The following is a 24009-nucleotide window of genomic DNA, read 5'->3' on the forward strand; positions in this document are numbered from 1 at the left end:
TTTAATTTAATTTAATGAAAATAAAAATAAAAATAATGATAAAATTGGGTAAAATTATTATTTGGATTTAATTGAAATTGATTTTGGGAAAAAAGGATGAAAATTTAGATTCTGGGGGTGTTTTTGAAAAGAAAATCGAAAATCGGGGGTCAAAATGCAATTTAAAAAAGTTGTGCCACGTCAGCAGCCCCGGCCAACCAAGACACGCCGCGTGGCAAGGAAACGCTGACACGGGACAAGCCACATGGGCGATCCGCGTGCGCGCGATCGGACGGCCCATATCCGTTCCCGCGCGCACGGACGACCCAGATCAAATGTGCGCACGGACGGCTAAGATTTCACACGTACGGACGATCCAGATTCAATCAGGCACGAACGGCCCAGATCGCATCGCGATGGATGGTCCAGATTTAATTCTAAATAAATCACGATCGGACGGTGCAGATTTAATCTTGATGGATGGTTGAGATTAAAAGGCAAAGGGTATAAATAACCCCACCCACACCTGACCACAAAACCCTAGCCGTTAGTGCCTCGCCGGAGAAGAAGAACCAGACGCCGGAGGAGCCGGCCGCCGCCACCTGCCGCCGCATCGAAAAATTTTTCGACCGCCAATTGAGGTAAATTTTCTCCCCCTGGCTCGTTTTTCGATGCTGAATCCGCCTATGGTCAAATTAGAGCAAAACCACCGGCTAATTGGCCGAAAAAACTCCGCCGAAGTTCGGCGGCGCTGCCGCGGCTTCCCTATGTTTTTGCCTCCGATGAGGCCCTTTTCCGGTCTCCGTTCGATGCAAATTTTATACCACTGTGATCACCGTTCTTTTCTCTACAGGTTGATCGGAGCCAAACATCAAAACACGACTCATGCCGTAGGAGCTGCCGCACCCGAGAGCACTGCCGCTAGTAAGTCTCAGTTTTTTTGTGATTTTTTGGCCCACCGAGGGCCCTAGGGTTGTTTTATCGCAGGGACCAATGCGAGTTTGGCCGAAAACGGCCAACTCGAGGCGGATCGCCGCCGTAGGCGACGGCACCGTCGCCGGAGCACGGCGAAGTCGCCGTGCCGGAATTCTGATATTGGCCGAAAGGGACCCTAGGTCTGATTTGAAATTTTTTGGGACACGTGCAGGTACCGATAGTGCGTTTCAGTTTTCCGGAAAAAAAATCAAGGAAATTAGGGACAGCCCGTAGGCGCACTCTAGAGCCGATTTCAGACCCCAAAATAAGTAAGGACCCCTCACCCTATTTCTTATCACGGTATTAAAGCTTAATAAATAATTAAACGATATTTTGTTACTTTATAGATGTATAATTGATTAAGGTTGCCAATGGAGCCCGAATATGATATACTGTTGATCAGTTGTGGTTTGATCTATTTTTCAGTATTAAATGCAGTATGATATTTGATGTAATTATTTTATGGTCTCGTATGCATAAATCATTGTTTCTTTTATATTGGTTTGTATTATGGTGAACCCGATACTGTGTTGTCTTGTTTGGTGTCAATTAGTGGTTTACAGTTTTGTGTATGATTGGATGATTGAGACTAAGGAAAAGGGCAAAAAAGTTATGTGAATTAATAAGTGGATAATGTAGACAGTCTTGCTAGATATCCTGAGAGATGGTGGACGGACCGGGTCCGTAGGGAACCCTATCGGGAATGTGGTCTCTCATACCGGACGGGGTATGGAGACCTTATGTATTTTCTTGCCCATACCGGACGGGGTATGAGGACAGCCCGTTTCACCCTCACACCGGACGGGGTATTGAGGTTTATGGTTCTGGTGCCCATACCAAACAGGGTATGGGGACGACCCTAGAATCAGGTTATTAATGTTCATGGTTCACGTGTAGCGGGGACCCCCTATGGATCCCCATGGATACTAGTAGGTTGGTAAAAGAGGAAATTTATTATCTGATTTTTGAAGTGCCAAAGTATGACATGTGTTCTGTTACAAAGTCAATATAATTTTATGATGATTATAATGTTACTGTTTTCATAGGTTATTTCATGAATCTCACCGAGATAAGTGGACAGTAAAGGTTTTTATGTTAATAAATGAGTTTGTTATAAATTATGATCCATTGATCGTTTTTGTTTTCTACCGACCTTTACTTCTGTGGCAGTGAAATAGTGTGATGTCTTTACTGGGTTAGTGTAGCTCACTTCTTACTTAACCATTTCAGATCAGGAAGACGTCTTTCCCGATCCCGTTCTGCAAGAAGACGGCGAGTTAAACGCCTAAGGACTTTATAACTTTATTTATAATTTTTATTTCGAGTATCACTTTTAATTAGTTTATTCTTTCATGTTTTAAGTACGTTTTTTGTTATTGTGTAATAGATGTTAATCAAAATTTTTATTACACTTCCGCATTTAAGATTTTTAATACATACATCTTCATTTAAATTCCGGGGCCGTTACATATATATATTATTTTTACATTTATATTAAAAAGTTTTCTATCTTGATAATACTTTTACATTTATAGAAAAATAATAATTTTTTGTTATTTTTTATATAAATGTAAAAAAATTTCTGAAATTATATCATGCGGCACACAATGAATATCTAGTTTTTATATCAATTTTTATTTAATTTCCATTCTATTTAATTCTTATTTAATTAAGAGCATGTTTCCTTTACATGTAAATTAATTCTTATTTTCAGATCATCTTTAACTCAATAACTTCAGATTCCTGATAGAACCTCTAGGGATTACAAAGAACAATAACCAAGACAAAAGAGATTAACCAACACCAATTTCTTTTTTCTCTTTTCTTTTTTAATAATTTGTATGGATTTCAAAATCTCTCAGCTCTTATCAGCTTTAAATATATTCAACAACACAGAAGATATAAAGAAACTACATATCTATTAGCTTCACACAAGAAGATAGAGAGATAGAGAAAGAAACACAAGAAAAGAAGAATCAGACAGAAGAACAGAGAAACCAAAAGAAAAACTGGTTATGAAATTAGGAGACACTAAGGAAAAGAACAAAAATATACAGTTACAGGAATATGAAGAACCAATCAAAGGAGAAGCCATTGATTCAACAGCCCCATATACACACCCAAAGAAATGATCATATCCAGTATGTCTTCCAGCATCATGTCTTCTCTCTGGATTCAAATTTTACCTCCAAACGCAAACAAGCGACAGTACACTTGTACCCTGCAGTGAAAAACTTCAGGAATTCATGAAAGACCTTCACAGATATCCACCAATAGTAGATGCAAACTATTTTTAAGAACTACATGTGCACGAAATGATAGAGTAGTCCTCAATTGACATTATAAATCATCAGGAAGATGCATGTGGTCCTGATATATATATATATATATGTATATATATATATATAACACTCCGCACCGCAAACTTATTTGTAATAAGGTTCAAATATAGCTCACAAACAATACATATCTTAGATGCATATACATTAGGCTAGAAGATACCAGCAGCAAAAGATTCTATTGGTCGCAGATGAAATTCAAGTGAAATTAAAATAAATATCTTTTATCATCATGTCACAAAGAAGCAATCTAAATATGATGAATTGATTTATCTTTTCTTTTGTAACTCTTCAGATGTGCACTCTTCAACCCATCATAAATATTGACCAACTGCGAGCACTGACTTGATTTAATGAGGATGCACATATGGAATTCACTTTCAAGATTGGTTTCTACTTTTTGATTCGTGAAAACTCTATTAGCTTTGTCATTATTATTTGTTCACAAAATATTGTTGAAACACGTTTTACTTGTATGCTAAGGGCAAAATTCTCCCACTCACTGGTGCCAATCAAGGTGATCATTAGATTCTTTTCTCTTCTCCATTATGGATTAAATGAATCCAATAGAAACTGTGAAACCATTGAGTTGTATGTTATTAAAAGGTCTGTGCATAGGAAAGGAGAGATAAACTGGATAATAATGCTCTACTCTAGTGAAAATTCTTTTGCAGTGTATTTCTGGTCTTTGCATCAATCGTAGGAAAAGCAGTTTAACAGGTATTAACCTGGTGGAAAGCTTAGTGAGTAATCTTGAGGCGGCTATTGGTCGATATCATTTATCTTAGCCCCTTATTTATTTAGGTGTTCTGTTCGGGTGGGAACCCAAGAGCTGATCCTTTCTAGGATGAATTTGTTAGTAGGATCTCTAGGCAGCTTGACCATTGAATATGTGGTATTTTCTCCAGATGGTAGAGTTACTTTCATCCAGTCGTATCTTTCTAGCATCACTTTGCATTTCATGTCCCTGTTTAGAATTCCTATGAGGGTGTAAGGGAGAAATGAGAAAGTCATGAGAGATGTCTTGTGATCGAGCCAAGGAGATCTTTTTGTTTATCAAAAAAATAAAAAGCATGATGTACATTAATTACATGCACTAAACGGGTGCAAATTCCATGTGCAAAAGAATTTATGTCAGTTAATATATCAATTAGATAGCCTAGGTTCTCTATGGAAGACAGTTACTGTTTCCAAATCAGCATCAAGTGAACAAAAACATCTCTCTAGTTTTGTCAATATTTTCCTCTACACCCTCAAAAACTCTCATATTTCTTTCATTCCCAACAACTCAAAACATTGTCATAGGAATAAGCCCCAAATATTTTTTCTTTCTCAAAATACTCTTCCACGTCCAAATTTCTGCCTTGACCGTACTGGCCATGGCCCAATTGTACCCCAAAATCCCCAACACAGTAGACCATAGCTTCCCTTTTCCCTTTAGGTTGGTTCGAATTAATTGAGACCACCTCGAATAGTCTTTTGCTATGAACTAATAAACAAGCTGAATTGGCAAAAATTCATAGGTGGAATTTTTTATGAGGATATATGCTTTAGTATTTTTGAGATATTACCTTCGATATGCTTTAAAAAATGAATGATAATTAATGTCGAAAATAAAAAAAATTATCAGAAAGATTTTAACTGGAACATGCAGCTGCGTGAGGACAATACTGGCTCTGTACTGACTCAACACACTGAGTCAACTCGGACTAGGTGCTCACTATGTTAACCCACTGAGTCAATTTAAAGAACCCATTGAGTCAACTCGGCGATTCCTTGCCTTCCAAGTATAGTGGCACGACAGACGGATCAAGGTTAGCCGTGATTGCACACTAGTGTATTTCGCATCTAGTTCTGGCACGTGTCTGGTTCTGTACTAGTTTCGGCACTCACGTATTTGTTGAAGTTGTGAGCCGCGTCTGCTTCACAATAGAGAGTTGTGGGGTAAGGTTTAAAGCAATGAAGGCCAGAGTAGGGGCTGGAGTCCGGCCAAACAGGGACGTGCACATAAGGTGGTCTACGATTGGGGTCTGGTGGCTATAGGGATCAGCGGGTGATTTGCACTGCTTTTGGCCATTTGGTTTTGAGGCTGGTGGCATGCAGCTGGAGTCTGGCTACTATAGGATCGACGGCTGATATGGACTACTTTTTTGGCTATGTGGCTGGAGCCGGCAATGAAGGCACTGGGTTTTTACATTGGTAGCCGATGGCCAAACAGTGGTGGTCGGCTATGAAGGCCAACCCTCTTAGGGTTTTGTCTTATTTCATCAATGAAGACAAATTAGGATTTGTGAAAGAAAAAATCTAGAATTTTTTTCCAAAAGCTTTGATACCATGTTAAGAATAGTTTTTTTAATTGATGTGTGTTCTATTGAATATTATAAACCTATATATACAAATTTTTCATGACAGAAAAAAATAGACAATTTATTACAATCAATTATAAATAATATAATTTATCCTTATACCCTTTAGGCTGATTTGCTTCATTTTTAATATCTTGATTTACTTCTTCTTTAACACTTACAAGTAAACAAATCAAAAGGTTCAAGGGTCCATAATCGGTTATATAGTTAAAAAGTAACATTTACGGGTTCTCATATGTTTAGCCAGATTAAAAAATAAAAAGTCTCCATATCATATAGATTACGACTTAAGTGGAAATTCTAAGATAGGTTTGCCCCAATATTAACTGTGAAACTAGAGACATGGGCAACGTGTCAAAGGTCCATAATCGGTTATATGGTTAAAAAGTTACATTTACGGGCTCTCATATGTTTAATAAGATTAACAAATAAGAAGTCTTCATATCAGATAGATTACGACTTAAGTAAAAGTTCGAAGATAGGTTTGCTCCAATATTAACTGTGAAACTAGAGACATGACCAACGTGTCTAGTGAACAATTGGTCCAGCCTTGGAAATTTTGTGGCCAGCAGTTGATTCTCCAACTATATACCTTTCCCAAAAAAATTTTCGCCTCAGAGGCTTGCAGGGAAAGCATATTAACCTTGGATAAACTGAAGTCGAGGGGTATTACACTTGCAAATGGATGTTTCATGTGTCTTAGGGATGAGGAAAATTGCCGCCACCTTTTGCTTAGATGTCCTTTTGCTTCTGAGTTGTGGAGTTTGGTATATGGCTTACTTCGCATTTGTTGGGTCCCTGCTGGATCGATTGAGGATGAAATACAGGCTTGGGAGGGTGTTGGACTAAAAATAGAAATTGTGAAACTCATTCCCCTATTCATTTTTTGGATTTTATAGAAAGAGAGGAACTTGAAAGCTTTTGAAGGAGTTGTGAATAATATAAACAAGTAAGAGAGAGATGGTTCAATTATTTTGGCTTTCTTGCACTAGGTCATGACATCAGCAAGACTGAGGATTTTGGGGATGTCCTTGATATAGTAACTAATTTGTAAATCTCTTATAAATGAGTTGATGCGGAACCCCAAGATTTTTGTTTGAACCTTAAAACTTTTCAATCGATTTAGAACAGAATTTAGATCACAAGTAAAAAAGAAATCAAATTTATTCAATCACCCAAATGGTAAAAGTTAAAGAGAACCTAACAAAGATAAATGATATCCCTTGAACCCAATCCAAACAAGCACAAAAAACAATTGAAATAGAAAATCAAAATTGAAATACAAGTGATAACAATTGTATTACAAATCAATACCTTGTGCATAAAGTGAAAAGAAAACCAAAACACTCTCAACTCAATTCTGAAATATTTGATTACTAATTCTTGATGTAATCAAACATTTCAGAATTGAGTTGAGACCGTTTTGGCTTTCTTTTCACTTTATGGACAAGATGTTGATTTGAAATACAATTGTTATCACTTGTATTTCAATTTTGATTTCTTATTTCAATTGTTCTTGGTGCTTGTTTGGATCAAGGGATATCATTTATCTTTTTTGGGTTCTCTTTAACTTTTACCATTTGGGTGATTGAACAAATTTGATTCCTTTTTTACTTGTGATCTAAATTCCGTTCTAAACCGATTGAAAAGTTCTAAGATTCAAGCAAGGGTCTTGGGGTTCCGCATCATTTGGTATCAGAGCATTGGTTCACCAAGTAAATTATTCTATCCTTATTTTGTTGTCTTTATTTTCATTATTTCTTACAAAAAAAAAAGACAAATTTGCATTCAGCAAAAAAAAAAAAAATCAGATTAGCCTAATTTGTTTAATTGTGCAAAACACATTTCCACATATTTTACCTTATGTAATTGACACAGCTGCTGTTATTTCCCTTTTATTTATCTAATATAACACTCAAATACATTTAAAATTTAAAAGGGAAACTCGTTTCAAGACTGTTTGTTTGGTTGAGATTGTTTATGTAATTCTTGGGTTCTCTTTAACTTCTACCATTTGGGTGATTGAACAAATTTAATTTTTTTTTTTACTTGTGATCTAAATTCCGTTCTAAACCGATTGAAGAGTTATAAGATTCAAGCAAGGGTCTTGGGGTTCCGCATCATGAGTGGTACCTCCTCTTTTTTGATACTATACTAATATAGTTGAAATACTTTTTCTTTCAAAAATATATATTTATATCTTTCCCAAAAAAGAGCTATAGTACCATTTCCCATTTGTAATTACATGAGTGGGTTGAACAAAGGTTAGATTTGGGAAATGGCTTTTCGAGAACTTAAATAAGCCGTGGATATTTCTGCGAGGACATCCCAAGCGTCCATTTTATTTCTATGGGATATTGTTAATCACCTTGTGTCATAGAGAGCTTGGTTCATGAAGAAAGTGCCATAACCATTTTGCTACGAGCTCTAGTAACTATTTCTGGAAGGTATACCATTCCTCTAAGATTAAGAATTTTTCTAGGATGGTTGTCTAAACAAACTTAATAATAATGACGAATTGCAAGTTCATAGGACTAATCATGTTCTCTCTCCAAAGATATTTGTGATATGTTTTAAATTCAATGAACTTGGACACCTTTTCCTTCCTTGTGATGTAGCGTGGAAACTTTAGGTGATGCTCTTCAACACCTTTTTGTTTTCTTGGGTTTGTACCTCTTCCATTCAATGTTTTTGAGGTCTTAATTGAAAGGAAATGGAGTGAGAAATGAGATAAGGATGCTTTGTAGAGCTGTCATGTTTGCCAGGTTGTGGGTACTTTGGTTGGAGGGTAATGAGAGAAAGAAGTTTCAATATTAGAAACAGCCAAAATTTGAAATGCTTAAACCTAGTGCTTTGGTCTTTGTTTATTATTCACAATAGCAACTTCATAGATCTTATTGGTCTTTATCCTTAATTTCTACTTTTGACTTCTCTGTCATATGAGCATCAGTCATCATTCTTACCACATTAATTTCATTTCTGTCTTGCAGCATGTTTAGAATAAATTAATTCTATACTTTTTTATGGAATTCATTTGTTCTCAATATAGCCTTATTAATTCTATCAGTCCCAGCTTAGTTGATGTTTTTAGCCTTAAACCCAGTACAAAATCACAGAAAAGTTTGTTCCATCTGTTCTGCAGCCTTATTATTCGGTAAACTATTCTGTTTCAACTGGACCGGATTATTTTTTAATAAAAAATTGGTATTCCCAATACAATCCTATATTTGTCATCATATAGAACTATCAAGCAGATGTTTTTACTTTACATGGATCGCTTGATTTTTTCCAGACACATCCACGGGGCAGAAGTTCCTCTAATTTTTATGGGAGAAGAGGCTTCAAAATTGTTTTGAACAATATAAGACAGAGAAACTGCTTACCAAAAAAGCAAATGAAACGCACAAGCTTCTAATCAATAAAGGCCCAACATCCTAAGCTCTGAGACATGGCTGGCATCAAGTTCAGGGACATTCTTACTGTCTCGATCTTCTACAATATATTCCTGACATTGTAATGAACAAACAAAACATAAAGAAATGTCAATAGGGTTTCAATCCTTTAAGACCAAACTATGTAATTCCTTTGTCATGAACATGAATCTCAGTCTGACAAGAAAAGATGGAGAGAAGAACAAATAAATTGATGAATAATCTAAAGTCTATCAGTTACTTACTGCCATACATATGTCAACCTAGAATTTCCAGATAAATTCTATTTAAAATTATTTTCATTAGGAGTCTAATAATAAAAAACATTAATCCTCCTCAAGATTACAAATAAATAATAACAATAGTGATAATGTTCACAACGAAAAATCACAAGGTCCCAGACCTTAGTCAGCTCTTGTTTGGCCAGCACATGATAGTGCCGCTCATTGATCCTTTGTCCACATATTATTGCTATAAAAAAACCATAGAGCAAGCCCACCAAGACAATAGATAAAACTGCAAAAGATAAACAGAATAAACAGCATTAAATTTGCATTTCAACTTATAACATAACAGTGGTGAAGACGAATGGCAGTGATGCACTCTTCTAATCATCCACTTGGATATATACAGTAGACATATCATATAGCAATAACATAAATGATTTTGGATCAGGATGCAATAATACGGTCACTTAGATCTTACTTACTCAATTTGATATATTGTGTTAAGTTAAGGGCAAGTATAAAATCTTAAAGTACAGGAAGGTAAGTGTATAGACGACATTTTGAGAGGCTTAATGTACTGTTTCCCATTTCTGAATATCAAACATGGAACTGAAAATTATTATGTTGAGTTGGTAGATCACTGAAGTGGTAGAATACTACGAACAAACACTACCTAAAGAGAAGGTAGAAGGTTATAAATTATTGCCTAGCAATTCATGAAGCAGAAACAATGTAGATGTAGGACCACATAGCTCCAATCTTTTGCCTATCTTTTGGTTAACCTGAAAGGAGAATAATCAAAGAACTTTGATGTTGAAGTTACTCCATAGAATTAGGGCACTTTGGTGCCAAAGAATGTGGCATTTAGAATTCAGTGTCCTTAATGATGGAAAAGAGGTGGGCTGGTTATACTCACTCTTATTAAGAGCACCCTAAGCAATCTGCCTATTCACTTTATTGTTTTCTTATGCTGTTTAAAGTAACAAAGTATGTAAAATCCTTGCAATGCCGTTTTCTTCAGGGTCACTCAAATAACCATCGAGATTACCATTTGATGTCCTAGAATCCAGTAAAAAGGAAGTTTCCACAAGGTAGGCTTGCAATCAGGTCCTTGTTGGAGATGAACAAGTCTTTTTTATCCAAGTGGTTTCGGAAATTCATCACTTGCAAGCGACAAATGTGTCCAGAAGTGATCCAAACCAAATTTGCTGTTGAAGGAAGGATTTAGAGAACTAGTAAGGATAGGCAGGCAGTCTATAGCACCAACTTACAGTGATAGATCAGTGGAGGCTGGAAGACTGTTTTGGACTTAGTGCAGCTTAGGTAGGTAGTGGTCTGTCAACTGGGCTTCAGAATAATCCTTGGCGTGGAGATGCTCCTTTGATAATTCGATTCCCCAATACTTTTTCTTTGGCTAGGGAAAAGGAAGTGTTATTTGTGACTCTCTGCATGTTGTGACAAATGGCTATCCTACCTTGAACATTTAACCTCTCTAGAAATCTCAAGAACAGGGAGGTAGCTGAGCTTTTGGAGTTGATGGTGCTTCTATCTAAGTGTCAAGTTGGGACCTCTTTGGATGATTGTCCTTTGTGGGCCCTTGCTAAAGATGGGAAGTTCTTTCTGATCCTTGTACATCAACTTGTCCTCCCAGTATTTTGTTGTATTTAGCCTCCTTGAAAGCAAATACGGCAAAGCAAGGCTTCTGCTCAAATCTTGTCCTGCATATATGGTGTCAATGGATCAATAGTTGCATCCCCTCTTCCTGTTTTGTAGTTATGGTCAATGGCAGTCCATTATGTTTCTACTTCAAGATATGGTGACCCTCTGTCTCCTTTTATTTTCAGTACGACCATGGAAAGTTTTAACAAAATGATTTCCAAAGCTAAGGAGATGAGTGTTTTAAAAGTTACTAGTTATTAGTGATGGTGAGGAGGGTTTTTGGTTTGAAAATAAATGTTTCGAATTTAGAATTGGTTCCTATTGTAGATGGAAGGGATGTTACTAATCTGCTGGCTATTCTGGAGTGAAAAAGTTGTTCTCTTCCCATGAAGTCTTGGGTTCTTGTGCTGGTTGTGAAAATGTCTCTATTTGGGAGCCTATTGTTGCTAGATTCAGGAGAAGATTGCCAAGCTAGGAAAGGAGATTTTTGTCTAAAGGAAGTAGATCCACCTTAATCTAAAGCATTTCTAACCTACCTATCCACCTTATGTCCTTGCTTTTCTAGCTAGTATAGCTAAAAGACTATAATCTTTCAATATTGTAGTGGGAGACTTTGATAATCAAAGCTTCCCCCAAAATTGCTTTCCTTGTTTGGAAGCAGCCTACATAAGAATCGTTGCCATGAACAACTTGAGGAAGAGAAAAAAGATTATAGTCCATGGTTGCCCCATGCATTTGCAGGAGGACAAATCCACCAATTATCTTCTTATTTGGTGCTCAGTTGTTAGAAGATTGCAGGATTCTGCTTTAAGCCTTTTAAACTTGATTTGGTCACGGATAAGTCAATTGAGCAAGAGATTTACGTTTGGTTAAGTATTGAAGTTAGTACATATGGTTGAAAAACTTTTCAACCTCATAGACTTTATCTATAAAAAAAAAAGATGGGAATGAAGTGGCCTAATCAAGATACCATAATCAGAGATATTGTCTGCTATGGCCTTTCACCCGCAAGCTAATTAATTATGCCCTTTCTCCAAGGAAAGAAAATGTAGCGTTTTCTGAAGATACCACATTGTTCACATACTTATCACGAGGCTACTCATTTTTAAATTTATCATCAATTACGATACATATAATTAATCAATTAAGCAGTGACTTGCATTACGATTTAGTTACTAATGACACCAAGTTTTGGACCACAAGAAAACAAACTTCTCTTTTTCTTCCGCATTTATGCACATGTACCCATCCTATGGATTTATATAAATTGGCTGGCAAAAAAAAACAACACAAAATTGTCGAAGGCACATCAAGAGTTTGAAAGTTATGCAGCATGCAACCCTTTGTCTGTGCATGTATGTGTAGATTCTGCGTGTGTCTGCGTGTCCAGTAGAGATAGTTAGAGTACCGGCCATTGTGTAAAATGCATATGGATGTTCTTCATAACCAAACATTTCTTTTAGTTCCTCCCCATAAAACTTGTATACCAGCACCCCCAAGAATGCCACAACCTGTTGAAGCAAAACCTATATTGATTATCAAGTCTAACAAGGAAACATGATACAGATATTTCTTTTTCTTTTTCGGGGGGCAGGGGGTGGGGTGAGCAATAGCCAAAATCAAACTCATTAGCAATGACAGGCCTACTGTTAATAAGATAAAATAACTTTTAATAAGATGAAAATTTTGTGAAAACTTTCATATCAGCAGGATGCCATGCAAGAGAACTATAAAACTACCAACAAAAATATGACATGTAACAGTTTCGTCATTGAGCTATATCAAGTGTTCAGAGATAATATTCATGTTAACCATAGTGGAAATACATGCTTACCACTCAGGATGGTAAAATAAAAACATATATATACATATTGCTAAATTAGAAAATTACTATTAAAACAAAAACAAGCTGAACAATATCAAAATCAAGAGATTACTGCCAGATATGAAAGCATATGAATTACTGGACCATTCATACCAGCTGAACAATTACAAAAATGAATGCATGATCCCTAGCAACAAGGAACTGGAATTTCAATCGCAACCACCAACGATCAGGTGGAACATTTGCACGTAATAAGAACACAGCCCTGCACTCTGTACAGTGAGAAAAAGCAAAGCCTTCCTGAAATAGTAACAAAGCAAAATGGTTTCAATCACCGCAATCAAAGCACAAATTTATTGTTGCAAAGATGAATACAATCATATATGTCTACCACAGATGGGAAATCAGAATGACCAAAATAACTATCTAAATCTCATTATTCCAAGAAAAAATACCACAAAACACTGATTTTCCAATTAAGCACAAGGGATGCCAGCAAAAGAAATAAGAACCGACCTTTGTAGACCGCCAGTTATCTAAACATGACCTATGGACATACTTTTGAGTGCCTTTGCAATGGCAAGGTGCAATCAAGTCTTCTCCTGAAAACGCAACACATGCTTCTCCACGTTACTAGCTTCAAACAAACATGCACAAACACACACACACACATAGAGACACATGCCCATGTGCATGTGCACATGCAGTCACTGGTATATGGCTTTTGTCATCAAATACTTTTTCTACTTTTTCAAAGCCAACGAAACAAAAATCCACCATCTCAAATGGTGACAAAAAAACATGGAAAATAAAGGGTACCAAATGTGATAGGTAATCAAGACCTCCAACATCAAGGCATATACGGCATTGTGGTTGGTCCACATTCACCAGATGACAAGTTTCATCAACATTAAGATTTTGTAAATTCTCTCCAGCTACAACAGGTTCCTCGCCAACAGCTGTAATTTCAGTTGAAGATGTAGATTCTTCAGATTGCAGTGAAATGTCAGACTGACAGAGAATGGGTTCTCTTTCTGAAACATCTTCTTTCCGACTATCATTTGACATTAATTGCATTGCGAAGTCCGTTGAATCCGGATTAACATGTGAAAGTTACAGCTTGCACTACAGTTCCTAACAAGCATTTCATATGAACCTAATAAATCTGCAAATTAGGAAAGATTAATAAGAATGGACTATCAGAAGCACAAATTAAATTTATTGTGTAGAAATTGAACATTTGCCAGATAGAAAGTTTTCTTAAAGTAGGACTTGAATCAAGGATCTATATTTATATCTTAAATGACATCAAGACATGGTTTTATCATATGGTAAAGGAAACACTTCAAAGTAAATAAATTCGTATAGAAAACCCAAACATTTGCAGGAGTCAATTAACCTAGAACCAAGAATTAAAAATTGACAAACATCTTTATTTTTTAAAAAAAAAAGATATCTTAACCAATATTTCAAATATTAAAAGCTTATTTCACTAACCCAGGTAACAGCTCTAAGTGCTTCTAATTAAAAATAAGTAAGAAAGATAAATATATAAGAATAAATTGGTAATTTGATAAGAAAGATAAATATATGAGAATGAATGAGAAATTAAACACATCTAAAAGAACACTCAGATTTTATTTTTTATTTTTGTCAATTGATATCATTTTGGATTTCAATTAAGTGAAGCATTCTGATTTTCTGGACAGAAACTTCTTCCAAAGATTTTTCCCTCTTCACGCTTTCTTCTAGTTTCAATGATACTTAAGATTTACTGCTCGCTTCCACCAATTACTTTTTTTAAATGTAGTTTAGTGATCGAAGGACCACAGAAGAGTAATGTTTAAAAAAATATCAACTTAAACGTACCATAAATAGAAATCAAAGAAGCATATCAAGAAAATCCTCCACTCTCTAAACATCCAAGTTTAATAAGATAAATGACTTTCCATCTAAGAAAGGTCTCCCTCTAAAAAGTCCAATAATATAAATGCATATCCAGTAGAGATATCGAAACAAAGATATCTGGATCAATAGTGCTGACATGATGATGTGTTGCATTGTCTTTCTTCATCTCTCTAACAAACATAATGAGGTGTCACTATCTGATATAGGATAAAGTGAGCTTGAAAATAAAACCTAGGAAAATTTTATTAAGAATAACTTGGAGATGTTATATCCCAATAATCAAAACAATATCTCAATATTTGAATAATAATAAAAAACAATCTACTTAATAACTAAACTAGGATACCTTATTATAGGCACCAAAATATAACAAAAATAGGAAATCTAGAAAACTTAGAATAATAAGAAAATAAGTTAAATATAAAGAATTAGGAAATAGAAAATAAATCCTAACATTTTCTTACATAAAACTTTCTAAAACTTAAAAAAAGAAATTAAATCTTCCTACTGTTTTTAGTTAACTTCAGAAAACGTTTATATTCTTTTGTTGGTTCTACCTTATATCTCCTATTAATGAAATATGTCTACTTTAGGAGTTTCCTATTCTGCATCGCTATCACTTCCACAAATTGGTAAAATATTCAGTGTCAAGATCTGTTAAGTCCCAAAATCTTGGTTAAAAAGGTCAGCTCAATGAAAATAAGACAATGGAAAAGATCTAAATATATGGATTTTTTTATCTGCACTATTAGACAGATCAAATGATATCTACTTTAATAGCATCGTTTGTTTATGGCCACATATTAATTTCCAAAATGCTCCACAAAAACAGGAAAATGATAGCAATAAACAATAAAAATGTCTTATACATGTTACGCACAATTTTTTAATCATGTAAAACTCAAAATTATGATTAACTACATTTTTAATCATGCAAAAGTTAGAAGTATGACTAACTGTACAACAAAGTTTAAGACCAGAAGCTATGATGTAGATATGTTTCATTGTACAAATGTATCTAGTTTCATTGTTTTGATTACACTTTATATCCATCTTTTTAATTACTAATAATTTCAGTTATTCTATAAATGAATGGAAAAATAATATATTTTTCAGAAGAAAAAAGCCATGATACATTAAATGGCACCAAAGGGATGTCATCCATGTAAAGTAGATAAATAAGTAAAAGATAATTACAAAATCAAAACATCAACAAGGTCCTGACGTTACGAAAACAAAATACTTTTTTTAATAGAAAAAAGAAGTATTATTAGGAGTAAAAGGAAAAGAGGACATATATGGAAAATAAAACATCCCCATCAAAAAATGTCAAAAGAAAATCAAACTGCAGTAGAAAAAAACAAACATGAAACTGAAAACTGCCTATAAGAACAAAGTAATTGCCTCCCAGTTCCAATGAAGCTCGAAGATAACTAGATCGGAATAGTTCCCATTAGCTTTGGCCACAAGGTAGCCAAATATATTACCCTTTCCACAGCTAATTGAAAAAACATATTACATTATAAAGGAAGAAAATAAAAGTTCAGCAGATCCGCAGAAAAGCTTGATTAGGTAGTTTTAAAACAGTTCATATTCTGTCTACCTTTTCTGAGGTGCACAGGAGCAAGGATCGGGAAAGTTGACCGAATAAGAAAGAATAAAGCTGAAAACCTTTTACAATACTTGTGCTCATGTTTCGTCTTACAAACTTCAGTCCATTAATTTGGATGCTTGCTACTAGGGAAATTCAATAAGTAGATGGTAAGAAGGGGAAATAAGATGAAACATTTGCAACCACTCAACTTCTCTTTTTCAGCATTACATTATTGCATAACATGACAAAGTCCTGCCCCAAAAAGTAATTAGCATCTTCTGGCAATTATTCAAATTAATTGCCCACCTGATGCGATCAAGAAATCACAGCAAACAACCAACAAAAATCAAACATCCAAATGAAGTAACATCCAAAAAGTTTCTCTCCGCTAAGCTACTGGCAGATAAAACATGGAACTAGTCCCTTGAAAGCCAAAAGAATTCATGAGGAAAAAAAGAATTAAATAAATGCAAGAAAACTCCATAAACTTAAAGGAATTGAAAATATAATGTCACTGTTTCAAGGATTTATTCTCATCTTAGCAAAAAAAATTAGGTTCTGTTTCGTAGAGGTGAATGAGAGGGAGTGTAATGAGCATAATTTGGTCCTCACAATAAAATATTAGTCTTGCTCTTCTTTCAAAAAAAAAATATTAACTTCCTTCATTCAGTTCTTTCTATTTCATCCATTCTTCCTTAATTACTATTTTCCTCTAAAGAGTAAATAGCCTCATTATCTTCCCTGCCTTCCCCTCTGTGTCATCCAAACAGGCCATGCAAGAGCCCTAGACAAGCCTGAAGAAAGACTTCAGAACTGAAATCCAAGTTTCCTACTTCAAGTTCAAATTACCATGTACAATTTTCCAAGAGAAAATATGAGTTACTCATTTAATTTTGAACTTAAATGAATTAACAGCTAGAGATAACAAGAAAGTTCCCATCTCACTTACATTCATAAAGTGCAACTACTCCACTGAGAGTAAAACTATTTCCATTCTAGATTATCTATAAGCTACAGATCTTATTTATACTAGTAGAGTGTCAATGGAAATACGCAACCAAATAAATAAAAAAATCTTTGAACGGGAAGCATCCAAGAAATGAAACTTATTCTATCCATTACAAGGACAAATGTTTCAAATTCTTTTAACTATCTCAACAAGTAATACAAACATATATCGGTCCACTCCATTTCCCTCAGCAAACATATATTACTAAGCCTTAAATCAGAAACAAAGTAAGGAATTTCAAGATTAAGAATCTACAAACAAAATTGTCAATGATTCATATACTAGGATAAAGGGGAGAAGACTTGGAAGAGACCAAGAATGACCACAGAGTAAAGGAGAACAATTTCATTCATCTGTATTTTCTCCTTTTCCCTTTTCATAGATGCTCCACTATTTATACCTTAAGCTTCTTCTACATAGTTCTGTTACAACCAGTTCTTCCAAATAACTCTCCAAACTCATTGTAATTTGACTAACAACAAAACCCTTGACACACTATGAGCTTAAGCATCTGTCAAGAAGAAACTTGATTAACAATTCAGACTTCACTTTTTTGAATCATATACAGTTGCTGTTCAACGGTAACATACAACTTACAAGTTTTCAACGATACTATAGATATAGTCAAAGCTTTAAAACAGAATGCCACCAACTCAACAAAAGCCGAAGAAGCATTCAAATGACACATTGTAGACATCCAAAATATTCAATTACATAAATCATACGAGAATCTGAAGGATCATAAAATCTGTGTTCATAAACAAGTATCATCAAAAGCTCAAAAAATTTGAGGAAGAAAGAGAACGCAAATTCGTGTTAATGAATTGGATATGAAATTCACGGATCAAAAAGCGTGAGTTAATCAATCACGTACCTGGTAATCAGCGAACCTTGACTACTATACGAAATTCAAGCACTATTAGCATTTTGTGTTTAAGAATTGAGTCGAAAAATAACAGCAAAATCAAAAAAGCTTCTAGGATTTGGACATTGATGATTGACCCGAACTTTGCACTGTATAGAAATGAGATAGAGAGGGAGAGAGAGAGAGAGTTATAGAGAGAAATGGAAGAGACAGACAGAAACGAGTCTCCGACCTCTGAAGAGGCCAAAATTAAGTCTCTTGGACTCAATTATCAAGGAAAACAAATGAGTTGGCTATTGCCAGAACATGTATGGCTATGGCCACACCCCTCACCCCTTTATAAAAAAAATAAATTACTAAAATCTTAAGATATAAAGACTTAAAAATTAATATTTTTTCCATTAATAAGGAAGTATAAATATTTATATATATAAATACACTACATATCTCCCCTATATATAAATTTAACTGAGTTTAAAAATTAGCGGATCAAATTTAGAACTAGATAAAATAAAAAATAAATAAATTAAAAAAATTATTTTAAAGTTAGATATATAATTATCAGATAAAATTTTTATCTCATTACTCTTTTCAAAATTTTAACTGATCTTATGTTAAAAAACACTTAAATAAAGGTTGTTTTAACAACTTATACATAATCTAAAAGGGTAAAATACTAATATTTTTTTTATATTATACGAAAATATTTTGATAACTTTATATTATTTTCTATACTATCAAAAAAGGAGATAAAATTTTTCTCTCTGCTAATTTTCAATCATGTTGTTTATGCATGCTGATATACTATATGATGCATCAAACTACGTGTATATTCATTTTAAATTTATTGATATTGGTGACACAATCGATATCACATTATCTGCACACGTAAATATTTTTTAAATAAATAATAGTAGTAAATTAATTGTAGTAAATATTTTTCTTTATTAAAGAAGATACAAATGGAGATAATCAAAATTTACTCGTAAAGCTTATTTTCACTAGCGAAAAGGATCTTGACATAGAGTTTTGCTGCCCAAACCTAACACCTAATCTTGCTCTTGAGCATTTTCTACTCCAATCTCTACATATTATTGATACGAATTTTCTTGCTGCCCAATCTTCAAAACTCTTGGTTAAAGTTTATGTTATGGTTGGCTCTTCCACCGAGTTGCTAGATCTCTTTAACTTTTTAGATTGTTCATAATTTACTCACTATATCATTGTAATTTTATCAGTTATAGTTCATTTCTTTCTTGTTTCTTGTAATAAGTTTTTTTGTACAAATCGTTAACTGAGAGATAAATATAACATCATAATATTTTCCTATTTTTACTATAATAAATTTTTTTTTTGTGATTTTTAGTAGTTGCAACGTCATATTATAACCTTTTAAAATTTTTTTCTAATAATTTGTCAAATTTTATATGAGAGAATTGGAGGTTTCCTCAAGTAGCTATTATTGCTAAGGTTTTATTTAAGCTTGATGATGACAACAACAACAATGTTATTTTAGCATGAATTTTTTTAACAAATTGAAGTCACTTATAAGAGAAAAGGATGTTGCATAAGGAAAACCTTCAACTTTAAAGGTTAATATGTGTGTTTATATGAATGTGTGTGTATATATATATATATATATCAATATTTACTATCCATATGATTTCTTTTATTAGTTTGAAAGTTATCATCATCTTTCACTAATTAAATTATACCCAAGGCAAATAAAAGAGTCAAACACAATAGAAGCTCCAATCAAGATGTCTCAAAGGTTGGACGTCAAGAAGCTCAACATATGTGATATCTAAAGATTAGAGAGGGAGGCGTTGGAAGTTTTTTTTAGGGCCATCAAAGATTTATTCGCAAAAGTTTGCTAGCATAGGTGCCATGTGGGTGTCGCGTTATCATTTTTTAAATAACAAAATTAATAAATTAAGGACCCACATGGCACCTATGCTAGCAAATTTAAAATAAATACATATGTTGATTGAAACTTATATAGTACGTTATTATGTATATGATAGGATTGAAAATTAATAGATAAGAAAAATTTTGTATCTTTTATGAAAATATAAGAGAAATTTTGAATAAAAATAATGTAAAAAGAATTTTGAACATTTTTTTATAGTATAATTTTTTTTAATATTTTAGCCAACTTAAAATTACGTTAATTTAGGCAATACTATTTCTTGATCTTTTGATGAAATTTCTTATTTGTTATATTTTAAAAGTTATGATAACAGTTTGTAAGAACATGTTTATAAATAATTAACAGAGAGTTTATGATAAATTCAACAGGAGATAACACTAAAATAATTTATTATAAAGAATTGACTATCTGAAGAGAAAAATTCTTTCTAAAATTATATATATATATACGCTTCTAATAAAAAATTCTTCTTTTTAGCCAAGTGTTCTATCTTTCTTTAGCAAAATTTCAAATTTAGCTTACCATTGTGTCTAAGTTCATTGTTATTTTATCTCTCAAAATTTAACCTAAGATATTATTAAGGTTCTAGAAAACTACTTATATTAAGATCATAATTTCATTTTCATATTTAATTAATTAAAAATGATTACTGAGTATATAATTACAAGAACCTTAAATCCATAGGAACAAAAAGTTTTGTGGAATCTTTCTCTCTTGGTTAGTAGGTCATGTGTCTATTCATGGACCCTTAATCTAAACCATCTAGGCCTTTACAAATCAAGATCTACTAAATTTAATTATTGGTAAGGTACCAAATTTGTACTCTAAATTTGATCAATTTTATATCTTAATTTTAAATATTTTGTTCTAAAAGTAATCCATAATTTTTTTTTCCAAAATACTATTTAGTGTAAATGGTGTTACAATTTTACAAATTTTTTACTTAATAATAATAATAGTAATTTAATTAAATTATTTTTAAAAAAATAAAAGAACTACAAAACATTATTGATATAAAATGACAAAGTAAGGTGGATTGTAATTTGGAATTAATACATATAATATATGGTTAATAACCAAAGAAACATTGGCAAATAAAAAATAAAAAATTTATTCATTATGTAACACCCCAAAATAAAATTGTATGTAATTTAAAAATTAATAAATATAATTTTTTAATTTTTCATTTAATTTAGGGTTAAAATGAAGTAAAAATTGAAAGATGATGAAATTGAAAACAATTTTGGGAAAAAGGGATAAAATTTAGATTCTAAGGGTATTTTTGAAAGAAAAATTAAAAATTAGGGGTCAAACGACAATTTAAAAAAGTTCTGTCACGTAGGACGCCTGGTCAGCAGCTCCGTTCAATCAGGACGCACCGCGTGGCAGCGGACATTGATGCGGTGCCACGCGGGAGGCCACTTGACTGATTTGCGAGCCTGCAATCGAACGACCCAAATCCGTTCCCGTGCACACGGATGACCCAAATCCGTTCGAGTGCGCACGAACGACCCAGATGCGTTCCCTCCCCAAACGCGATCGAACGGTCCAGATTAGATCGCGATGGACAGTCTAGATTGGATCGCGATAAACGGTCCAAATTCATCCCCTATTTAATCACGATTGGACGGTTCAGATCAAATGCGATGGACAACTCAGATCAAAAGCGGACGGATATAAATAACCACCATTCGCACCAATCCTAACCTTAGCCGCCAAAACCCCTAGCTGGAGAAGAAGACTTGGCCACTGGGAAGGAAACCACCGCCGCACCGGAGCTTTTTCTGACTGCCAAAAAAGGTAAAAAAAATTTTATTTTACTTGAAATTTAATTTTAAGCACACCCATGACTAAATCGGAGCAAAAATACCGGCCAATTGGTCGAAAAATACCGGCAAAATTCGGCGGTGCCGCCACGAGAAATTTCACAAAACGCATCCGATGAGGCCTTTTATGTTTCTTGTTATGTGTAATTTTTCCACCATTGTAATAACCGTGTCCTTCTCTACAGGTTGATTGGAGCAAAACACACAACCACAACATGAGCCGGAGTAGCCGCCGCACTGGAGAGCCCCACCACCGGTGAGTTTCGATTTTTTGTATTTTTTCGGACAATTGAAACCCTTTAACGTGCTTTCTCGCATGGATCGATGCAGAATCTGCCAAATTCGGTCGAAAATGGTAAAAAAAATTGACCCGAGGCGGATCGTCACCACGGGCGGCGACACCGTCGTTGGAGCACGGCAGAGCTACCGTGCCAGAATTTTGAAATTGGCCTAGTGGGCTGTAACACCCTAATTTTTTTATTATTATTAGTATTATTTTATTTTATTTTTTTATATATAAATATAATAATTTATTATGCAATAATATATGGTATTAAATTAGTTTAATTTAATTAAATAGAAATAATAATAATAATAATAATAATAATAAAAAGAGATAAAATTATTTTTAGAATTTAATTGGAAATAATTTTGAAAAAAATGGGTGAAAATTTGGGTTATTGAGGTATTTTTGAAAAGAAAATTGAAAACTGGGGGTCAAAACGAAATTTAAAAAAATTTCACCACGTCAACAGCTTGGTCAGCAGCCCCGGCCAACCAGGACATGCCACGTGGCAGAGACACTGACGCGGGAGGCCATGTGGGCGATCCGCGTGCGCGCAACCGAACAGCCGAGATCCGTTCTCGCGCGCACGGACGGCCTAGATCAAAGGCACGTGCGGACAGCCCAAATTGCACGCATATGAAAGGCCCAGATTGAATCGCGCACAGACGGTCCAGATCGCATCGCGATGAACGATCCAGATTCATTCTCTATTTAATTTCCATCGGACGGTCCAGATTAAATCGCGATGGACGGCTCAGATTAAAAGTGGAAGGCTATAAATAATCACATCCACACCTAAATCCTAGCAGCCAGAGCTCTTGCCGGAGAAGACAGCCCAGCCACCCGCCTCCGCACCGGAGCACTTTCTGGCCACCAAACGAGGTAAAAATTCTCCCCTTGGCTCAGATTTTGATTTTAAACCCACCTGTGGCCAAATCGAAGCCAAAACACTGGCCAATTGGCCGAAAAATACCACCGAAGCCCAGCGGCACCGCAGTGGGTTTTCTCTATTTTTGCCTCCGATGAGGCCCTTCCTGATTCCCGTTCGATGTAATTTTTACACCATTATGACCACCGTTCCTTCCTCTACAGGTTGACAGGAGCAAAATACCAAATCGCGACTCGAGCCAAAGGAGCCGCCCGCCAGATAGCTCTGCTACCAGTAAGTTTCGATTTTCGGTATTTTTTCGGCCCACTGAGGGCCCTAGGGGTGTTTTATCACAGGAACCTATGCAAGTTTGGCCAAATACGACCGAAAACGGTCGCAAACAGCCAACCTGAGGTGGACCGCTGCCGTAAGCGGTGGCGCTGTCGCCGGAGCACGGCGGAGCTGCCGTGCCGAAATTTCGAAATTGGCCGAGTAGGCCCTGGGTCTGATTTTGAGTTATTTGGAGACATGTGCAGGTACCATACGTGCATTTCAGTTCATGAGAAAAAATTTTAGGGAATCTAGGGACTGCCCGTAGGCACAGTGAAAAATCAGTTTTAGACTTCGAATGAAGTAAGAATCCCTCACCCTATTTCCTATCGCAGAATTAGAGTTCAATTGAATGGAAATATCGTATTTTTGTAATTAATAGATATGTATAATTAATTAAGGTTGCTAATGGAGCCCGAATCTAATATATTTTTCGGTCAGTTCCTGTTTTGTTTATTTTACAGTTTTAAAGGCGTTACGGTATATGGCTTATTTATTCTATAGTTTCGGATGCATGAATCACTATTTACTTCACTGCTGCTTGGTTTCGTGGATTTAATGTATGCTTGCCTCGTTGAATGCACGTTACTTG

General features: G+C 34.7%; 1 protein-coding gene across 3 annotated transcripts; it reads right to left on the reverse strand.

The window, feature by feature from the left end:
* Positions 1-2747: 2747 nt before the first annotated feature.
* Positions 2748-18471, reverse strand: LOC110807999 (RING/FYVE/PHD zinc finger superfamily protein). Of its 3 annotated transcripts, none has more exons than XM_088220747.1 (8): positions 18187-18466; positions 13644-13966; positions 13318-13403; positions 12955-13101; positions 12385-12487; positions 9494-9606; positions 9043-9164; positions 2748-3188 (listed from the first exon to the last, which is right to left on the reverse strand). In XM_088220747.1, exons 2-7 carry the CDS (start codon positions 13876-13878, stop codon positions 9075-9077), a joined length of 774 nt encoding a protein of 257 aa, XP_088076873.1. In that variant the 5' UTR covers positions 13879-13966; positions 18187-18466; the 3' UTR covers positions 2748-3188; positions 9043-9074. The 3 variants fall into 3 exon arrangements, 2 of the variants coding, with proteins under 2 accessions (XP_088076873.1, XP_088076872.1); XM_088220746.1 differs by having other exon boundaries at positions 2748-3175; positions 18187-18465; XR_015819425.1 differs by lacking the exon at positions 2748-3188 and having other exon boundaries at positions 12317-12487; positions 18187-18471.
* Between the last annotated feature and the right edge of the window lie 5538 nt (positions 18472-24009).

Source organism: Carica papaya, chromosome 5, assembly GCF_054855325.1.
Source record: "Carica papaya isolate Zhongbai chromosome 5, ASM5485532v1, whole genome shotgun sequence".
NCBI classification, from domain to species: domain Eukaryota; kingdom Viridiplantae; phylum Streptophyta; class Magnoliopsida; order Brassicales; family Caricaceae; genus Carica; species Carica papaya.

Excerpts from the sequence above, each read along its gene's own strand:
- LOC110807999 (XM_088220747.1), bottom strand. The coding sequence starts at position 13,878 with ATGCAATTAATGTCAAATGATAGTCGGAAAGAAGATGTTTCAGAAAGA. Across the intron at positions 13,102-13,317 it reads ATAACTGGCGGTCTACAAAG|GAAGGCTTTGCTTTTTCTCA; the intron begins GTCGGTTCTTAT and ends TTACTATTTCAG. Across the intron at positions 12,488-12,954 it reads TTTTTGTAATTGTTCAGCTG|GTTGTGGCATTCTTGGGGGT; the intron begins GTATGAATGGTC and ends TTGCTTCAACAG.